At 27.5% G+C, this 14,886-nt stretch overlaps 1 protein-coding gene across 1 annotated transcript in view; it reads left to right on the forward strand.

Annotated features, from left to right (window-relative positions):
• Positions 1-3,202: 3,202 nt before the first annotated feature.
• The window catches only part of LOC112682651 (RNA-binding protein Nova-1), a 79,320-nt gene continuing 67,636 nt past the window's right edge, over positions 3,203-14,886 (forward strand). Inside the window, exon 1 of the mRNA XM_025553324.1 lies at positions 3,203-4,510. Within this exon, the coding sequence (XP_025409109.1) occupies positions 3,946-4,510 (565 nt within the window). The 5' untranslated portion in view covers positions 3,203-3,945. The remainder of the gene's footprint in view (positions 4,511-14,886) is intronic.

Consider the following 14,886-nt stretch of genomic DNA (forward strand, 5'->3'; position numbering starts at 1 on the left):
AAACTGATTAATTAAAATATATTTACCGATAATTTTGATAATGCCATAGAGAAAAATGTTTATTCATTAGTATGAAGTGAAGGTAGCTTATATTAAAAGCATTTTTTAGAATCCTCAAGTGCTTTCAAATATAACTATACTAATTTTTTTGTACTCACGAATTAATATTTATCATCAAAATCAAATATTTTTAAAATTGTAAATAAATAAACATTAAACGTATCCTATAATATATCATTTTCATTCAGGGCCGTTCAGAGGGGGTGGGGCAACGAGATCATTTTGTCCCAGGCCCCATTGTTGGAATATTTTTTAGGGGGCTCCTATAGTCTTTATATATAATAATTAATAATAAAGCCTCTATAACATAGAGCAATTTTACACACTGCGGGTCGGTGATTAAAGTCGCGTGCGTGTGAGAGTTTAGCGACTTCTCCGATTACATTGAGCGATTAAATTATAAATAATATTCAATTATATTATGTATGGTGGTGGATCCACGGGAAGGGGGGTTAACCGCTCCCAAAATCAGGAAAAATATATATTAAAAATCAATAATTTTATGAAAAAAAAAAAAATATTTTTTTTTTTTTAAAGTATATAATTTGTATTATTATTCGTACAAGAAAATAGTTGTCTAAGATTTAAATTAATGTATTATATTACTATTATCTTAATTCATTATCAATTACTAACTGCAATGTTATAAAAAATATCCCAAGGGAAAACATTTTTCAAAACCCTCCAAAAAAAAAATCCTGGATCCACCACTGATTATGTAAGTATGTAATTCAGTGCATAAATTTAAATGAGCTTGATTGGCTAAAGTTTGGAAAAATACATTTGCAAGAATTTTGTGGTTCTCAGTGAGTATTTTGTTTAACATATCCTATTATTATAGTCGAAGGGCCCCCATATCAATTCGCTCCTGGTCCCGAAAAACTTTCGGACAACTCTACCTATATACATAAATATATACACATCTATACACATATATATACATATGCACACACACACGCGCACATATATATGCAGTGGCATATTTTTGGGAGAGAAAGAGTTCTAAGGTCTCGACCTCCCCACAGAAGAAAATAAGGTTCAAAAGTCATAAATGACTTGCTACGAAGTTTCAGAGAAAGAGAACATTAATTTATAATATGCGATTATAAATAATTCTTCTATAAATACGATTAATAGTAGAATATTACAATTGTTAATTTATAACTTGTATCTATTTTTAAATTATATTATAAACATTTTTAGAAAAATATAAAATCCCCCATAAAAAAAATTTGAAAATACGCCACTGTGTATAAATTATGTATCAAAGTATCAATACATTTTGATTTACAGGTCTAATATTACATAAATGTCTATGTTTTTATTAGTTTTTGTTCGATTAGGTGTGACAGGAAGTACATTACAATATTTTCAATGAGGTCGCGGAGGTGGCCAGGTGTGCCAGTGTAAAAAAAATATCACGTTAAACAAACTCGAAAATTCACCTAATGGTCTTAATATGACCCATAGTTATAAAATTCATCGATAAAACGAAATATATTAGGTATTTAGACACATTTGATACAATGATACATATTTCACATAGACAGCGGTACTGTGCGACCGACCGATGGCAGAGATTAATGGCTCAAAGCAATAAAAATCTGCCATGTGGAACGAGACCGTTGAGGCCGAAAACAAGGCTAAAAGCCAGGCGTTTGAAAATGCTCTCGAGTAATCACTCCACTGTACTCGGAAAAAAAAAGTAAGATTAGTAGGGGTGTACTAGGAATCATTGGGGAAGCTTTTTCAAATCGATAATTTCACTTCGTTCAAAATATGTGATGAAAATAAATAAATTTTTTGTATATTCACTGTTGACATTTTTTCCAAAGGAATCGTTAGTTTAGAGTGATGTTTTTTTACACTCCCATACGTGAATAGATTTTGTAAAACTTTTTCCTATAAAATTGGAATACATAATTTCGAAGGTCTGAGTGACTTTATGACATTTAAAAAGGTTCAGGATAAAAAATAACATTGAGTCTCTGCACTGTTGTCTTCGTTTAATTGCGATTGTAATTAAAACTTAATATTATACATTTTGCGCCTTTGCGGTTATTTCTTATAATATTTAGATGTCCATACGATAATCGATTCAGTCTTAAATGTTTTTGAAAAATCAGTGAAAAAATTAATCGAGAACAAGTTATTTGAACGAGAATGTATTGTAAGAGCATACACAAATAAAGTTTTGTCGTTTTTAATTTATTAAAAAAAGAAAAAAAAATGATTTGAAATATTTTCTTATTACTATGATTACACCACGTACCGTGAGGGTGGCCGCATATGGTCTGTCTATAATGAGGGCTTATAGTAATAAAAAAGGTAATTTTTGGGGTCGTTTAGTTGATCTTACTGCAGGTTTTTCTTATTAGAAAGGACTTTGAATAGAAAATCATCATATTCAACATACAATTGTAATAATAATAGACCGCTGGGTCACGATGAAACACGAACCTCAAACTCTCGAAATCATCGATACAGCTGAAATTACATTAAAGGTTCTTTCATTTGTTTTCTAATTAGTGACTATTGATATAATTTTTCTTCCTGGTAATACCTAAATTATTATGATTAACTTATTGAAACAACGTATTATTTTATTATATCATGTGCTTAAGATTTTTACGGGGTTTGAAGTTATTCTTAAGAGTAATTTTTCAAATGTTCCGTTCCAAAGCTCCGGTGTTTCAGTGAAAGTCGTTGGGATTCACTTCTGGTCGTATGCATTACGTTTTTATTTATCTATTCAATTACGTTTTTACATCTAATCACGGCGTATCCTATAAAACGTGGTGTTTGGTGTGTCTCATTAGCGCTCACGTTTTATTTATATTTTCTTAACGGCCGTAAACGTGCGGGTAACACACCGTGTACGTATTGTACCGTCATTCAAAAATATTGTAATAATATGTACATTCAAATTGTTACGTCGGTTCGCTCGCGCGTAGTCGGCCGACCGACACGACCGACGACGTGCAGCGGTTGCTTTGTATAGTAGTCGTAGACGGGCTAAACGGGCAGCGGTTTCGGCGGCGCGCGCGATCGCGCGACTTGGAAGGGAAAGCGGTTGGTGGACTGTGGAGAGGGGGCCAGCTGGCGGCGCGCGGGTCGGACAAGGTCTTTTGGCGGCAAGGGCACGGGCGGTCGACCGGCAGCCACCGAGCGCGGACCCGTGGCACACCGGTCGCGTTTGCTAATCGTTAAACAACGCCTGCTCGCATGCACCCGCGTTATCGTCTGTCGCTATCATCGTCGTCGTCTGTCGTCGTCGTCGTCGTCGTCGTCGTCGTCGTCACCGGGTCGTAACCGGCCCCAACGCGTGCCACCACCACCACCACCGCCGACGTTTAACTCGCTTACAGTCACCGTAACCGTACGATTCGGCCAACGCTTCGACCCCCGGGGGCACATGGACACTCGCGTTGCGCACACGTGTTAACCCTGACCGCGCTCAACAGCTAACGACCGTCGTCGCAGCAGCAACCGCGACGGCACCAGCAACAGCAGCAGCAGAAGCAGCAGCAGCAGCAGTATCAGTTGATAAGACGAGTACGACACGTTCGCGCGCGATCCGTTATCCGCGGCCGAGTCGAAAACAATAATCGTATTGAAAATAATTAAGAAAAATAAAAAAAAAAAGTCGTAAAAACAGCAAACGTTTGTTAATAAACAATTTTTGTTTATCGCTTCTCGTAGTCGTCCGTCGAAGGGAACAAAAAATAAAAAACAATAATCGTTATTATTTCACTGTTATCGTTTCCGTTTTAACGTTCCGCCGTCGTCGATCCGTTCGGAACGATTCAAAATCGTATTAACACGTCTTCGTATCATTCGTAACGTTATTTTGAAATACACCGGAGGAGTGGAAAATTTGCCGCGATGCAATTTTTGACCGGTACATCGCAGTCGGGTGCCGGCGGTGGCGGTATGTTCGGCGGCGCCGATGGCGCGGAGCTGTACGCGGCCACGGCGTCGGCGCCTGACCATTACTTTTGCCAGCGAATGTTGTACGCGATGCAGTTCGATTCGGTGGCCGCGGCCGGCGCCGGTATGTGTTCGCCGCTGTTATCGTCGTCGTCGTCGTCGTCGCCGCCGCCACCGCTGCCGCCTCCGTCGTCGTCGTCGTCGTCGTCACCCTCGTCGACATCGTCGTCGTCCTCGTCGCCTTTATCTTCGTTGTCGTTATCGTCGCCGTTATCGTTGGCGGTACCGCCGTCGATCGGCGGTCGTTGCTTTCCGACAGCCGTAGTCGCCGGCGAAGTGAAAATGATGGACGCGTGCCCGACATCGTCGGCCAACGGCGATCACCATAATTTACACCATCCCCAGCAGCAGCAGCAACAGCAACAAAAACAACAACACGCGGCCGAGAACAGGAAACGTCCGTTACAAGACACGCTGGACGTTGCCAACGTCAAGAGAACGCATAGCTCACCCGTTACAGGTAAGACACATGTTAATTTTATTCAACGATTCAATTATTAAATCCTCTACTCGGAATAATTAATATTTATTCAAATGTATTTCACCGAACGACAAGTACGAAGGAGTAAAGATAATATTCTAAAAATTGTACGCCGAAGAATTTGAACTTTTTTTGAGCTTTAAATACATTTTTTATTTTCGACGAATGAAATCATTCGAATCTATTGCCGGTGCAGAAATCGTGTAAACGGTGAACATAAACGTTAGCAAATCAATTATTTTATTAATACAATATCGCATTTTGTAATTTCGAGATAATCATTTTAATATAATATATTATCATCTTGTTAATTATATCATTATACCGATCTGGCATCAGTTGTTTTTTTCGTTTTGTTTACAAATTACCTAGCAGATAAGTGTTATCTTCAAAATCTAGATGATTGGTTGATTTCTTATATAATGTACATGGGTATCCATTTAAAATTATATTGATTGAAATCCGAAAAACGTTTACATCAACGAAACCTTGTTTGAATATTTTACTTATTAAAAATCCGTTAAAAAGTCGATGCAAATACAATTTGGACATAATCAGTGTTTGAAGGATAAAATAAAATCGGGCAGTATTTAGTTATATCTATTAAAAAAAAAAAAAATACATCGTTCGTCTTTCGAAATACCTATTTATCAATACGTTTTATTTTTTTTAACTAATATTGCTTTTATTTTAATTTTGTTATTGAATAATATACGAGTAGATAAAAATAAAAAATGTTACTAATATGTAATTCAATATCGAATTATAAGTACTTACTAATAATTAGAAACTTGGTTTTTAAACATTTTATTGTAAAATCAGTTTTAATTTCTCTCATGCGGTCCATAAATTATTTAGATATTTATAAATATTGGTTATATACTATATAAGTATCAGTTTTTTTTGTTCAAATAAAAATCTAGTGGATATTGTGCATTATTTTATATTATTTTACTTGGTAAACAATATTATTTTTTTAACACCTGTTCAGATTTAAATAATTTAAAGCACATCTTAATATTCGAATTTTTATTTAGGTAAGTGCACATTATACATAATAATATGCGTGTTGTCAATTGTTCTGCTACATAAAATTTAAACTAGAAATGTATTAATGTAATATATGCATACTATTCTGTTAATAATGTTTGGATATAATTCATACCTCGGCAGTTTATTATTATTTAACCTTTTAATTCAATATTAATTTCGAGGTTTTCATAGTTGACGGGTCATTAATAATTTTAATACAGTTAATTTGTATAGACAGATTTCTACGAAGAAAATTTTTGAAATTAAATTCATGTAGGTTATTTAATTTGCCGATAGCATTATAAATAGTAGATTGTAATAAATACAAATATATCACTGTACGATTAAATAATGTAAATAATAAATATATCGTGTAGTTAGTATTGATATAATTTATTATCGATAATGAGATTAAATTAAATTAAACTAGTTATTGTTTGGTGTATTATTTTTCTAATAGCTGGAAGTCTTGTTGTATTCAAAGATATGTTCCGAATATATATGTGAATTATGTTTATTGTATTTTTATATAATTTACATATATTACATATAGTATAACATTTATTTTTAACAAAACAGCGGGAATTATTTGATTTGTAGATATCCAAGGTCTTATAGTTTGTTGATTTATGGTCAAATACTGTACAATAATATTTACTAATGGATTGTTAATATAACATATTTATTAATAATTTAATTGTGTTATAGTATTTCCAGCAATTAAATTAAATCACGAAATTCGTTAAACATACACATTTATGATTTATTCAGTTTTAAAAAACAATATTTATTACTTTTTGAAATGTATACCATATACCCAATTGATTTTGGTATTATGAAGAAATCAATTGACTGCGCAGTAATTTTCAAGGTTTTAGATTTTACTTAGAACACGTGGCCCGAGGGTTTTAGTAAACGATTTTTACTGGAAAAAATCGAATTTTTGTTTTTATTTATCCAATGCTTTGACACAAATGTCAATTACTAGTAAAATTGTTTATTTTTATTTTTAATTTAACGGTTTTATTAGTCAACTGTATTATTTTATACTGTTTTACACTTATTAATTACACATTTTTTTTTTTTTTACATCCTTTGATTTATTTTTTATTTTAAAATAGTGTATCCATCTACTTCGTAGTAATCGTAAAATCTCTAGAACTGTAACGTTTCTTAAGAAATAAAAACTATTCCATTCATAATAGTATTTACTAAAACATGACGTACATAAAATTGCGGTTCGACGTTTTAGTTTAACATATTGATTTTCAACAAATGTTTTGTAATATATTTTCCAATTGGATATTGAAATAAAATGTCATTTATAAATTATTATTGCATTTGGTTTTTTAGAAAAAATGGAAATTATAAATAAACGATTTACAATTACGAGGTTACGATTGCATGTGATTATAATATAAACATAGTTATATGAGCTACCGAATATTTTTAATTGGTACTTCATACTTCTTCTTTTCCTTCTCATTTCTCAAATGTAAAATGACAAATGTATTTTTTTTTTTATTGATGTAGTTACCTATTCGTTTTTATTCATAATTCAATCACGGACGTTAGTCCTTCCAATCAGAAAACAAACTAACAAAATTAAGTTATTCCTGAAATGTTATTAGTTTTATTTATTTACATGGGTATGAGAATTCCTTTTAAATTTTTATCGACGATAGTAATATAATGAATAGCTATAAAAAAAAATCCTAGTCTTGATTATTTATATTTGAATATCTATAGTTATATTTCCAACTAATTTATTACGTACCTATATATAATATATGAACTAAAATATTATATTATATTATATTAAGAATATTTAAATTAATAGGTACATTTATAGACTATTAGACACATACAAAGGTTAAAGTTCACGTTATATAGTGCTGTACATGGATTTCAGTTTTAGTTATGTTGCTGATATTCAAGAAAAAATTATTTCACAAATTGAATTTGCATTGTTTGATTATACAGATAAGCTATTTATAATATTGTTCATATTTTTTTAAATGAGAAAAGCAAAATTTAATCGAATCTATCCACTACTAAATTGAAATCAAGTCTATGTAACTATTATAAGAATTAATATTAAACAAAATAAGTATCTGTATCTATTAAAAGTACAGTTATCAAACAATAAATTTTAAATCCTGATAAGCGACGAACATTAACATAATAAATTTACGTATATAGACAAATATTGATAACACAAATGTTTATTCAGTAAATATTTATCGCGTTTATTTAAATTTATATTATTCAATATATTCCGTAAATTATGGAGATCAAAAATATTAAGAAAGATTAATTTTTAGGAGAATCTTTCTGAAAGTACTTTGGTAGATAGTTTTTTAACAACCATAAATAAAGAGCGCTTGTAATTGATTATTTCATTATTTAAGTTTTTTTTCGAGTTAACCTATGAAGTTTTCAAAAAAACTAAGTTATGACAGAATATAAGTTACTAATGATTAATTATATGAGGGGAATACAGGGAACATATTGCGTTCTTATTTTAACAAAACAGATTTCATAAAACATTAATGTTCAATTATAAATTATTTGTTAACTACAACATCGAAATTGTTATTTTCAACAGTTTAAATGACTATTCAGTATTTAATTATGTTTTACCATTCGTTTGTCGTGTGATTACATGTTTCAATAATTTCAAAATCGAAGAATATAGTTAATATTTTGTAAATTGCTATTGTTTTGTGAAATTATATGACTTAAAATGTATAAGAAACGATGAATATCGTGTATTATAATATCATTATATATTCTTAAAAGGTAAACAAAATACAGATACTTGTTTTACTAGTAATATTTTAAGATTTAATTTGTAAATCAGCTCCATTTGGAAGTCAAATGTTGTCCATTAATATAGTTTTTAATCATATTTAGCATATTTTGATCATATCCTAAGCTATTTAGGTGTTAATAATTTTTATTTCTTTTATAAATATAATTGATTTCTTATAAAGTTCATTAAAGTGGTTGAATATTATATCATTTTGTTTTATAAGGTACGTTAGTAAATACATTAAAATACTAATATTTTTTCAGTTGTATGAATGTAAGTACTATCTTGTAAATCATTTTTGAAGTAACAAACTTTTAACGTTTATTGTTAAATATATTTTAATTTTTACAATTACTCGAATAGAATAACTATAGCAAATTATTGAGTATAAATATTAAGTATTATAAATTATTATAATATAAATATATTATAAAATTAAGTATAATATAAAGCTTAATATTCAATTTTTTGTTTAACAAATAACAGTTAACTATTATAAGTTTTAGTCTGCAAAAGTTGTCTTTAAATTCCTATTATTCTTAAATTACCCACGTATTGGCTAATGTAACCATTAAAAAAAAAAATTATTATTTATTGTTATTATTATTATTATTATCATTAAAAAAAATTAATTTGTAATTTTTTGCTATACGTTGTAATATCTACATGCTATGATCACATTTCAATATAAAATATAGGTAATACTTAAAATGTATATAAAATACGCCTAACAATTTTTGACAATTTGTAACAAATGTTATTTACTTTTTAAGATTTTAAAATATTTTTCAGTCTAGAAACTTACCATCGATGGTATATTTAGCGAAAATAGATAGAAGTTTTTAAATATTTTAGTATTTAAGTTGAATCAATGTAGTTGATAATTAAATGTACTTAAAATTATCAATGTAATAAATCCTACGTTTATTTCATTCAATTATAAATATATAATATTAATTGTTATTTAAGTGAATTGAAATAATTTTATAATTTGACTCTGGGTTTTCCCTATGTTAGGTATAATATATATCTAATCACATCTTTTGAACAATGTTTTCTTATAAGAAATAAACATTTGCATATTAAATAATAAACATCATGAAAAATAAATACCGTATTTACTGTTTTTTTTTTTTTTTATATATATATACAATTTACTTCTAAATAATTGCTCATATTTATTATTTTATTTAAAATTAAAAAAAAAAAAACGGAAAAATGTATATTTTATGTGTATACATTTTATTGTATTTTCTGTGGAAATGCTGAAATTTACAAGGAATAATAATCGTATGTTTAAAGAAAAATGCCATATTAAAATTTATAAAAAAAATGACTAGCTGCGGCTGTACATTTTGTTTTATTTATTTTTTTTTAACAAAATTGATACACAGTAAAATATATTTTGAATTTAAAATGTATAAAGTAGTCGAATAATACAAATTTAGTGTGTTTCTAATTTAAATTAAGTATTATGTTATCTATGTTCTAGATTTCAAATTTGAGCAACTCACTTCTTATACATACTTATTATTAGCAAAAAACGCTTTAAGTACTTATATGATGAGTATTGTGTAACTATGTCCAATGGTTCTATCATTTTTAAAAAATTATGTTCTGTTTTGTATCATTAATCAGTTTGAATCCAACGTATTTAACCGAACAGTCAACACTAAATTCGAATTATTGTTTATTGGACTCTATATAAAATATTTTGAAAAAGTAAAGTTCGTAAAGTTTGTAAAAAGATTGTGAAACATAATCAATATCATTTTTTTAACTGTGTGAATAAATAATAATGAATTGTATTTTAAACATATTTATTGGTTATTTGTGTTATTTTATACTCTTTTTATGAATGTTTAATGTTCATTAAAATTCTAATGAGTTATAATACTATAGGAATTAATATCCGTGTGAGTTTCTCATGTATATTTAATATGTGTAAGTAAATATTAATTATTATATAATTATATGCAATATTTTAATTGGATACCAGTATATTTTTATTGCATCTAAAAGTATTACATCGAGTGCTTCATTATTCAAAATGTTATTTATTTTTTGATTTTTTTTATTTAAATCTATGGGACTTATTTATACTTTTGCGGGTTTGTCATAAAGCAAATTATTCACTGCTATTCAAATATATAGTTGTTTGAATTATACCTTTGTCGTGTAAGACATTGTTGTAAAATATTTTATATTTTAAATGAAAAAAAGGAAAAAAAATTTGACTTGTAAATCAGCTCCATTTGGAAGTCAAGTGTTGTCCATTAATATAGCTTTCAATCATATTTAGCATATTTTGATCGTATCCTAAGCTATTTAGGTGTTTATATTTTTTATTTATTTTATAAATATAATTGATTTCTTATAAAGTTCATTAAAGTGGTTGAATATTATATCATTTTGTTTTATAAGGTACGTTAGTAAATATATTAAAATACTAATATTTTTTCAGTTGTATGAATGTAAGTACTATCTTGTAAATCATTTTTGAAATAAACTTTTAACGTTTATTGTTAAATATATTTAAATTTTTACAATTACTTGAATAGAATTACTATAGCAAATTATTGAGTAATAAAGCTTAATATTCAATTTTTTGTTTAACAAATAACAGTTAACTATTATAAGTTTTAGTCTACAAAAGTTGTCTTTAAATCACTATTATTCTTAAATTACCCACGTATTGGCTAATGTTTAAACACAATAGCGTTTTTTTTTTTTTTTTTGACGAATGAATTGAATAGGTAGTTAAATATGAATTTTTTGCTCTAATTGTTACTATATTATAATATACTATGCTATGTAGGTTTGATTTTAAAAACTTCAAAATGACTAGACCAAAATCACTCTTTTTAAAAATTATAACGTTTTAATTAAAATTATTTTCCCATAACAGGTTAGGTGACGCACACTCGTAATTAAGTTTATTGGTATAAAGGTACATAATGATGCTTGGTCGATGTTTTGTCGTTCGCCGTTTATTTTCAAACCTATAAATATTAACATAATATATGACGGAGCTCTCCAACAGCAAAACAATAGTGCAAGAGAGATGAGGTACGACGGCTGTTAAATTATGAGTAAAAATATTCAAACATTTTTTCATTGAGTCATTTACATAATGTTTGTCCAAGAGCATGCATACTAATCTAAAAAGTTACATGCACTGTAAATGAAGTATTGCAACATATTACCTTTACCTATATATATATGGTGCACAATTTCTACTGAATTGGAAGTTGAGTTAGATGTATTGAATTACTTCAATTACTTCAACAAGTTAATTTATACAACTCTAAGTTTTTGTGGAACCTTTTAATTTAGTGAACATATTTGTTATATGTATTTCTAAGTATGAGTTGGAAAATAAAAAGCTAAATGATTATGATAAAATGTATACTTATAATTGTGTATAAGTTGTAACGTAAAATTTCGTGAGATACTAAATTTTAGTAATAAACTAGATTTAAAATATTATTATTTTTTTTTAATTTGTTTAAAGATGTTTTTAATTTTAGAATTTTAGTTGATAAAGTTATATAGAAAAATTGATACTAAAATGCATTCAGGTAATTTAATTTTTGTTATGAATAACATTTAATGTAATTCTTTGTGATATTTGAGAACGATAATTCATTTCAAAACTAATCGCGATAAGGAATTTAAACAATTATGAACAGTCTGTAAAGATTATAGAAGTTTTTAAACTATCACCGCCTCAGGGCCAATTGTCACTCTTTATTTTGGAAATATCCTTCTGTAGAATGTTAATATTTCTAATTATTTGATGTATACCATTCGTTAATTAAAATTCTATAAATTACAATTATAGTCATAACGTTTTTCAGTTTGATTTAGTACTAAATTTTATTTAAGAATATTAGCATAACTACATAATATTTAAATTTCAAAGTTAAATATTTGTAAATTTAAAAAAAATCTCTTGTCTGATGTATGATTGTTATTATTATAAACATATAAAATATTGCTTCTATGAAATCTCATAAATAAAATTAAAATATATTTGTTATATTATGTAGTCCTAAATTTGGATAAAACATCATACTTGAAGAGAAAACATAAATTGAAATATTAGATTTAATAACATAGTATTCTGAATTTGGTTTCTCTTAGTTATTTATATATATATCAAAATTAATATTATATTACAAGAAGGTTATAGAAGATTATCAGTAATGAATAAAAGTTAGTAAAATAGAAGTTGTATTTGCATTCCGGTATCGTTAAATCAGAAATTGTAGAACCCAAAAGGTTTTACGGTGAATTTAAATCTATGTAAATGTTTTTGTTGTATTTCTTGCAACCGTTGTTTTTAATTAATTTTTAATAATTAAAAATTTAAAAAAATCCATATAATGATTTTATATTTTATCGGTATGCATAAAGTACATAATTTTTTTTTTTTTTTAAATATTGTAAAATATGAACGAACATTTTGTTCCAAATGTTTTAGAAGTTTAGCTGTTTATAACCATAAAACTAAACTAAGTTTTACTTCTAAAAGCAAAAACATAATATTTATAACAACTTTCAAGAATAAGTCCATTGTGAAGGAACTGAATTGAATAAGGATGTGAAAGGTTTTCATGGTAATATAAATTGACTGATTGTTATTGAAGTTATTCATCGGATATTTGTTTTGTATTTCGATATCCTAAGATTTATTCTAAGAGTTCGATGGTTTTTTTACTTTATGGAAAATTCCTATCAATAACGATAGATTTTATGAGCCAATTAATTCGGACAAGTTTGAATATCGTAACGACAATTAGACAAAAGGAGAAGCAAGTGATAGTTATTGTTAAATATAAATTGCATGATGAGGAAATTACTTTTTATTTTATTGAAATATAAAGACTTATAATTTTATAATATTAAATTATATACAACTTTTTTAAATTTTACCTCAAATTCCATATTAAATTATATCTATGATTATAAAACGAAGCTTTTACCTTATTTATAATGTTAATTGATAGTTGAAAATAAAAATATAACGAGAATGGATCAATTAAACCATCGACAGCCAGTGGTCATTGTATGGGGAATTACTTATTTTATAAACGATTTTTTGGTTGGACTAGTTTATTTCTAATTTAATTTTAAGTTTTTCAATAATATCATTAAAAATCAAAAATATAATAAAATATAATGAATATAATAAAAGTATAATAAAATACCTTATTAAATTAAACATCGGTACCATGCGTGTATTTTTTTTGCAAAAGCCTACACATTTATGTAAAAAGTTACATGTACAGTACATTAAGCGTTGTAATAAAAATATGTAGCTACTCCAATATATGATGTTAAATTTTTAATCTTATAATATGCGATTTTTAATGTAGATTTTAATCGATTTAACTTATTAAAAGTGCTGTACAAAAAATTTGATATTTTAATAAAATTTACAAATAAGTATTAATTTTATCAAGACCTGCAATATTATGTGTCATAGATTTAATTATAAATAATAACACTGCAAAACCAACTGGAAAGGCTAAAAACACAAAAATAAGTTGTTTGGTTTTAATGTTTCCTATAAAGTGCCATTTAAAAAATAAACTTTATTATTTTAACTTTGATGGACATTTATGTGTTGGCAGTATTATATGTTGTTAGTATTATGTTTTATTTGTTATTTTTTTGTTTCTTTTGTTTTTGTTTTCAGCCTGAAGTAAACTAAATTTTTAAATTGAGTTTTTATTTTGCTTTTATCTGTATATGAAATTTATAATGTATGTACCAACTATAAAGTACTCTTGAAGATATATTTCCTTGTTTTTTCATATCCTCCATCTTCCTTTGTTATTCACTTCTCCATTTATTTTTTTAATTATTTTACTTTTGAATATCTTTAATCTATTGGCATTGGATCCTGACAGCATCCAAGTTTCAGTTATATAGTATAATACAGCTGTGAAAAGGATGTTATTTAGCTTAGTGATATTTGACTAAAGATTTGATTATTGGATTGTGATATTGATAAAGAATGGGTGGCTATAATTCTTCTTTTAATTTCTTCCGATATATTTTTACTGTTGTTAAACGGAAAGCCAAATTACACAAATTATTTTACCCTTACTATGTAATACTTACTGATTGTAATATTTTGCACCTTGCAGCATGTTTCAATTGCGAGTAGTTAATTTTTAAATCCATTGTTTGGCCTTTAAGTTTTATATAACAGAAATCTTTTCTCATGACATTCTCTTTGTTTACCATTATTACTTTATCGTTTACATATACGTAAATTTGTTATGACTTGTTGATAATGCTACTTATTTTGATTGTATTCTTTATAGCTTCCTGAAGAACAATGTTGTACAGTGTTGCTGATTGGATATCAACTTGTCTGACTACTTAAAAAATATTAAAGGAGTAATTCATTGACCCATATATTTTAACTTTTGTTGTTGCTTGCATTTTCAAGGGTCATAGCTATCAGTTATACTATTTATTTGTGGATGATATT

The sequence above is a fragment of the Sipha flava genome, unplaced genomic scaffold, assembly GCF_003268045.1.
Source record: "Sipha flava isolate LNK unplaced genomic scaffold, YSA_version1 207_pilon_pilon, whole genome shotgun sequence".
Lineage (NCBI taxonomy): Eukaryota > Metazoa > Arthropoda > Insecta > Hemiptera > Aphididae > Sipha > Sipha flava.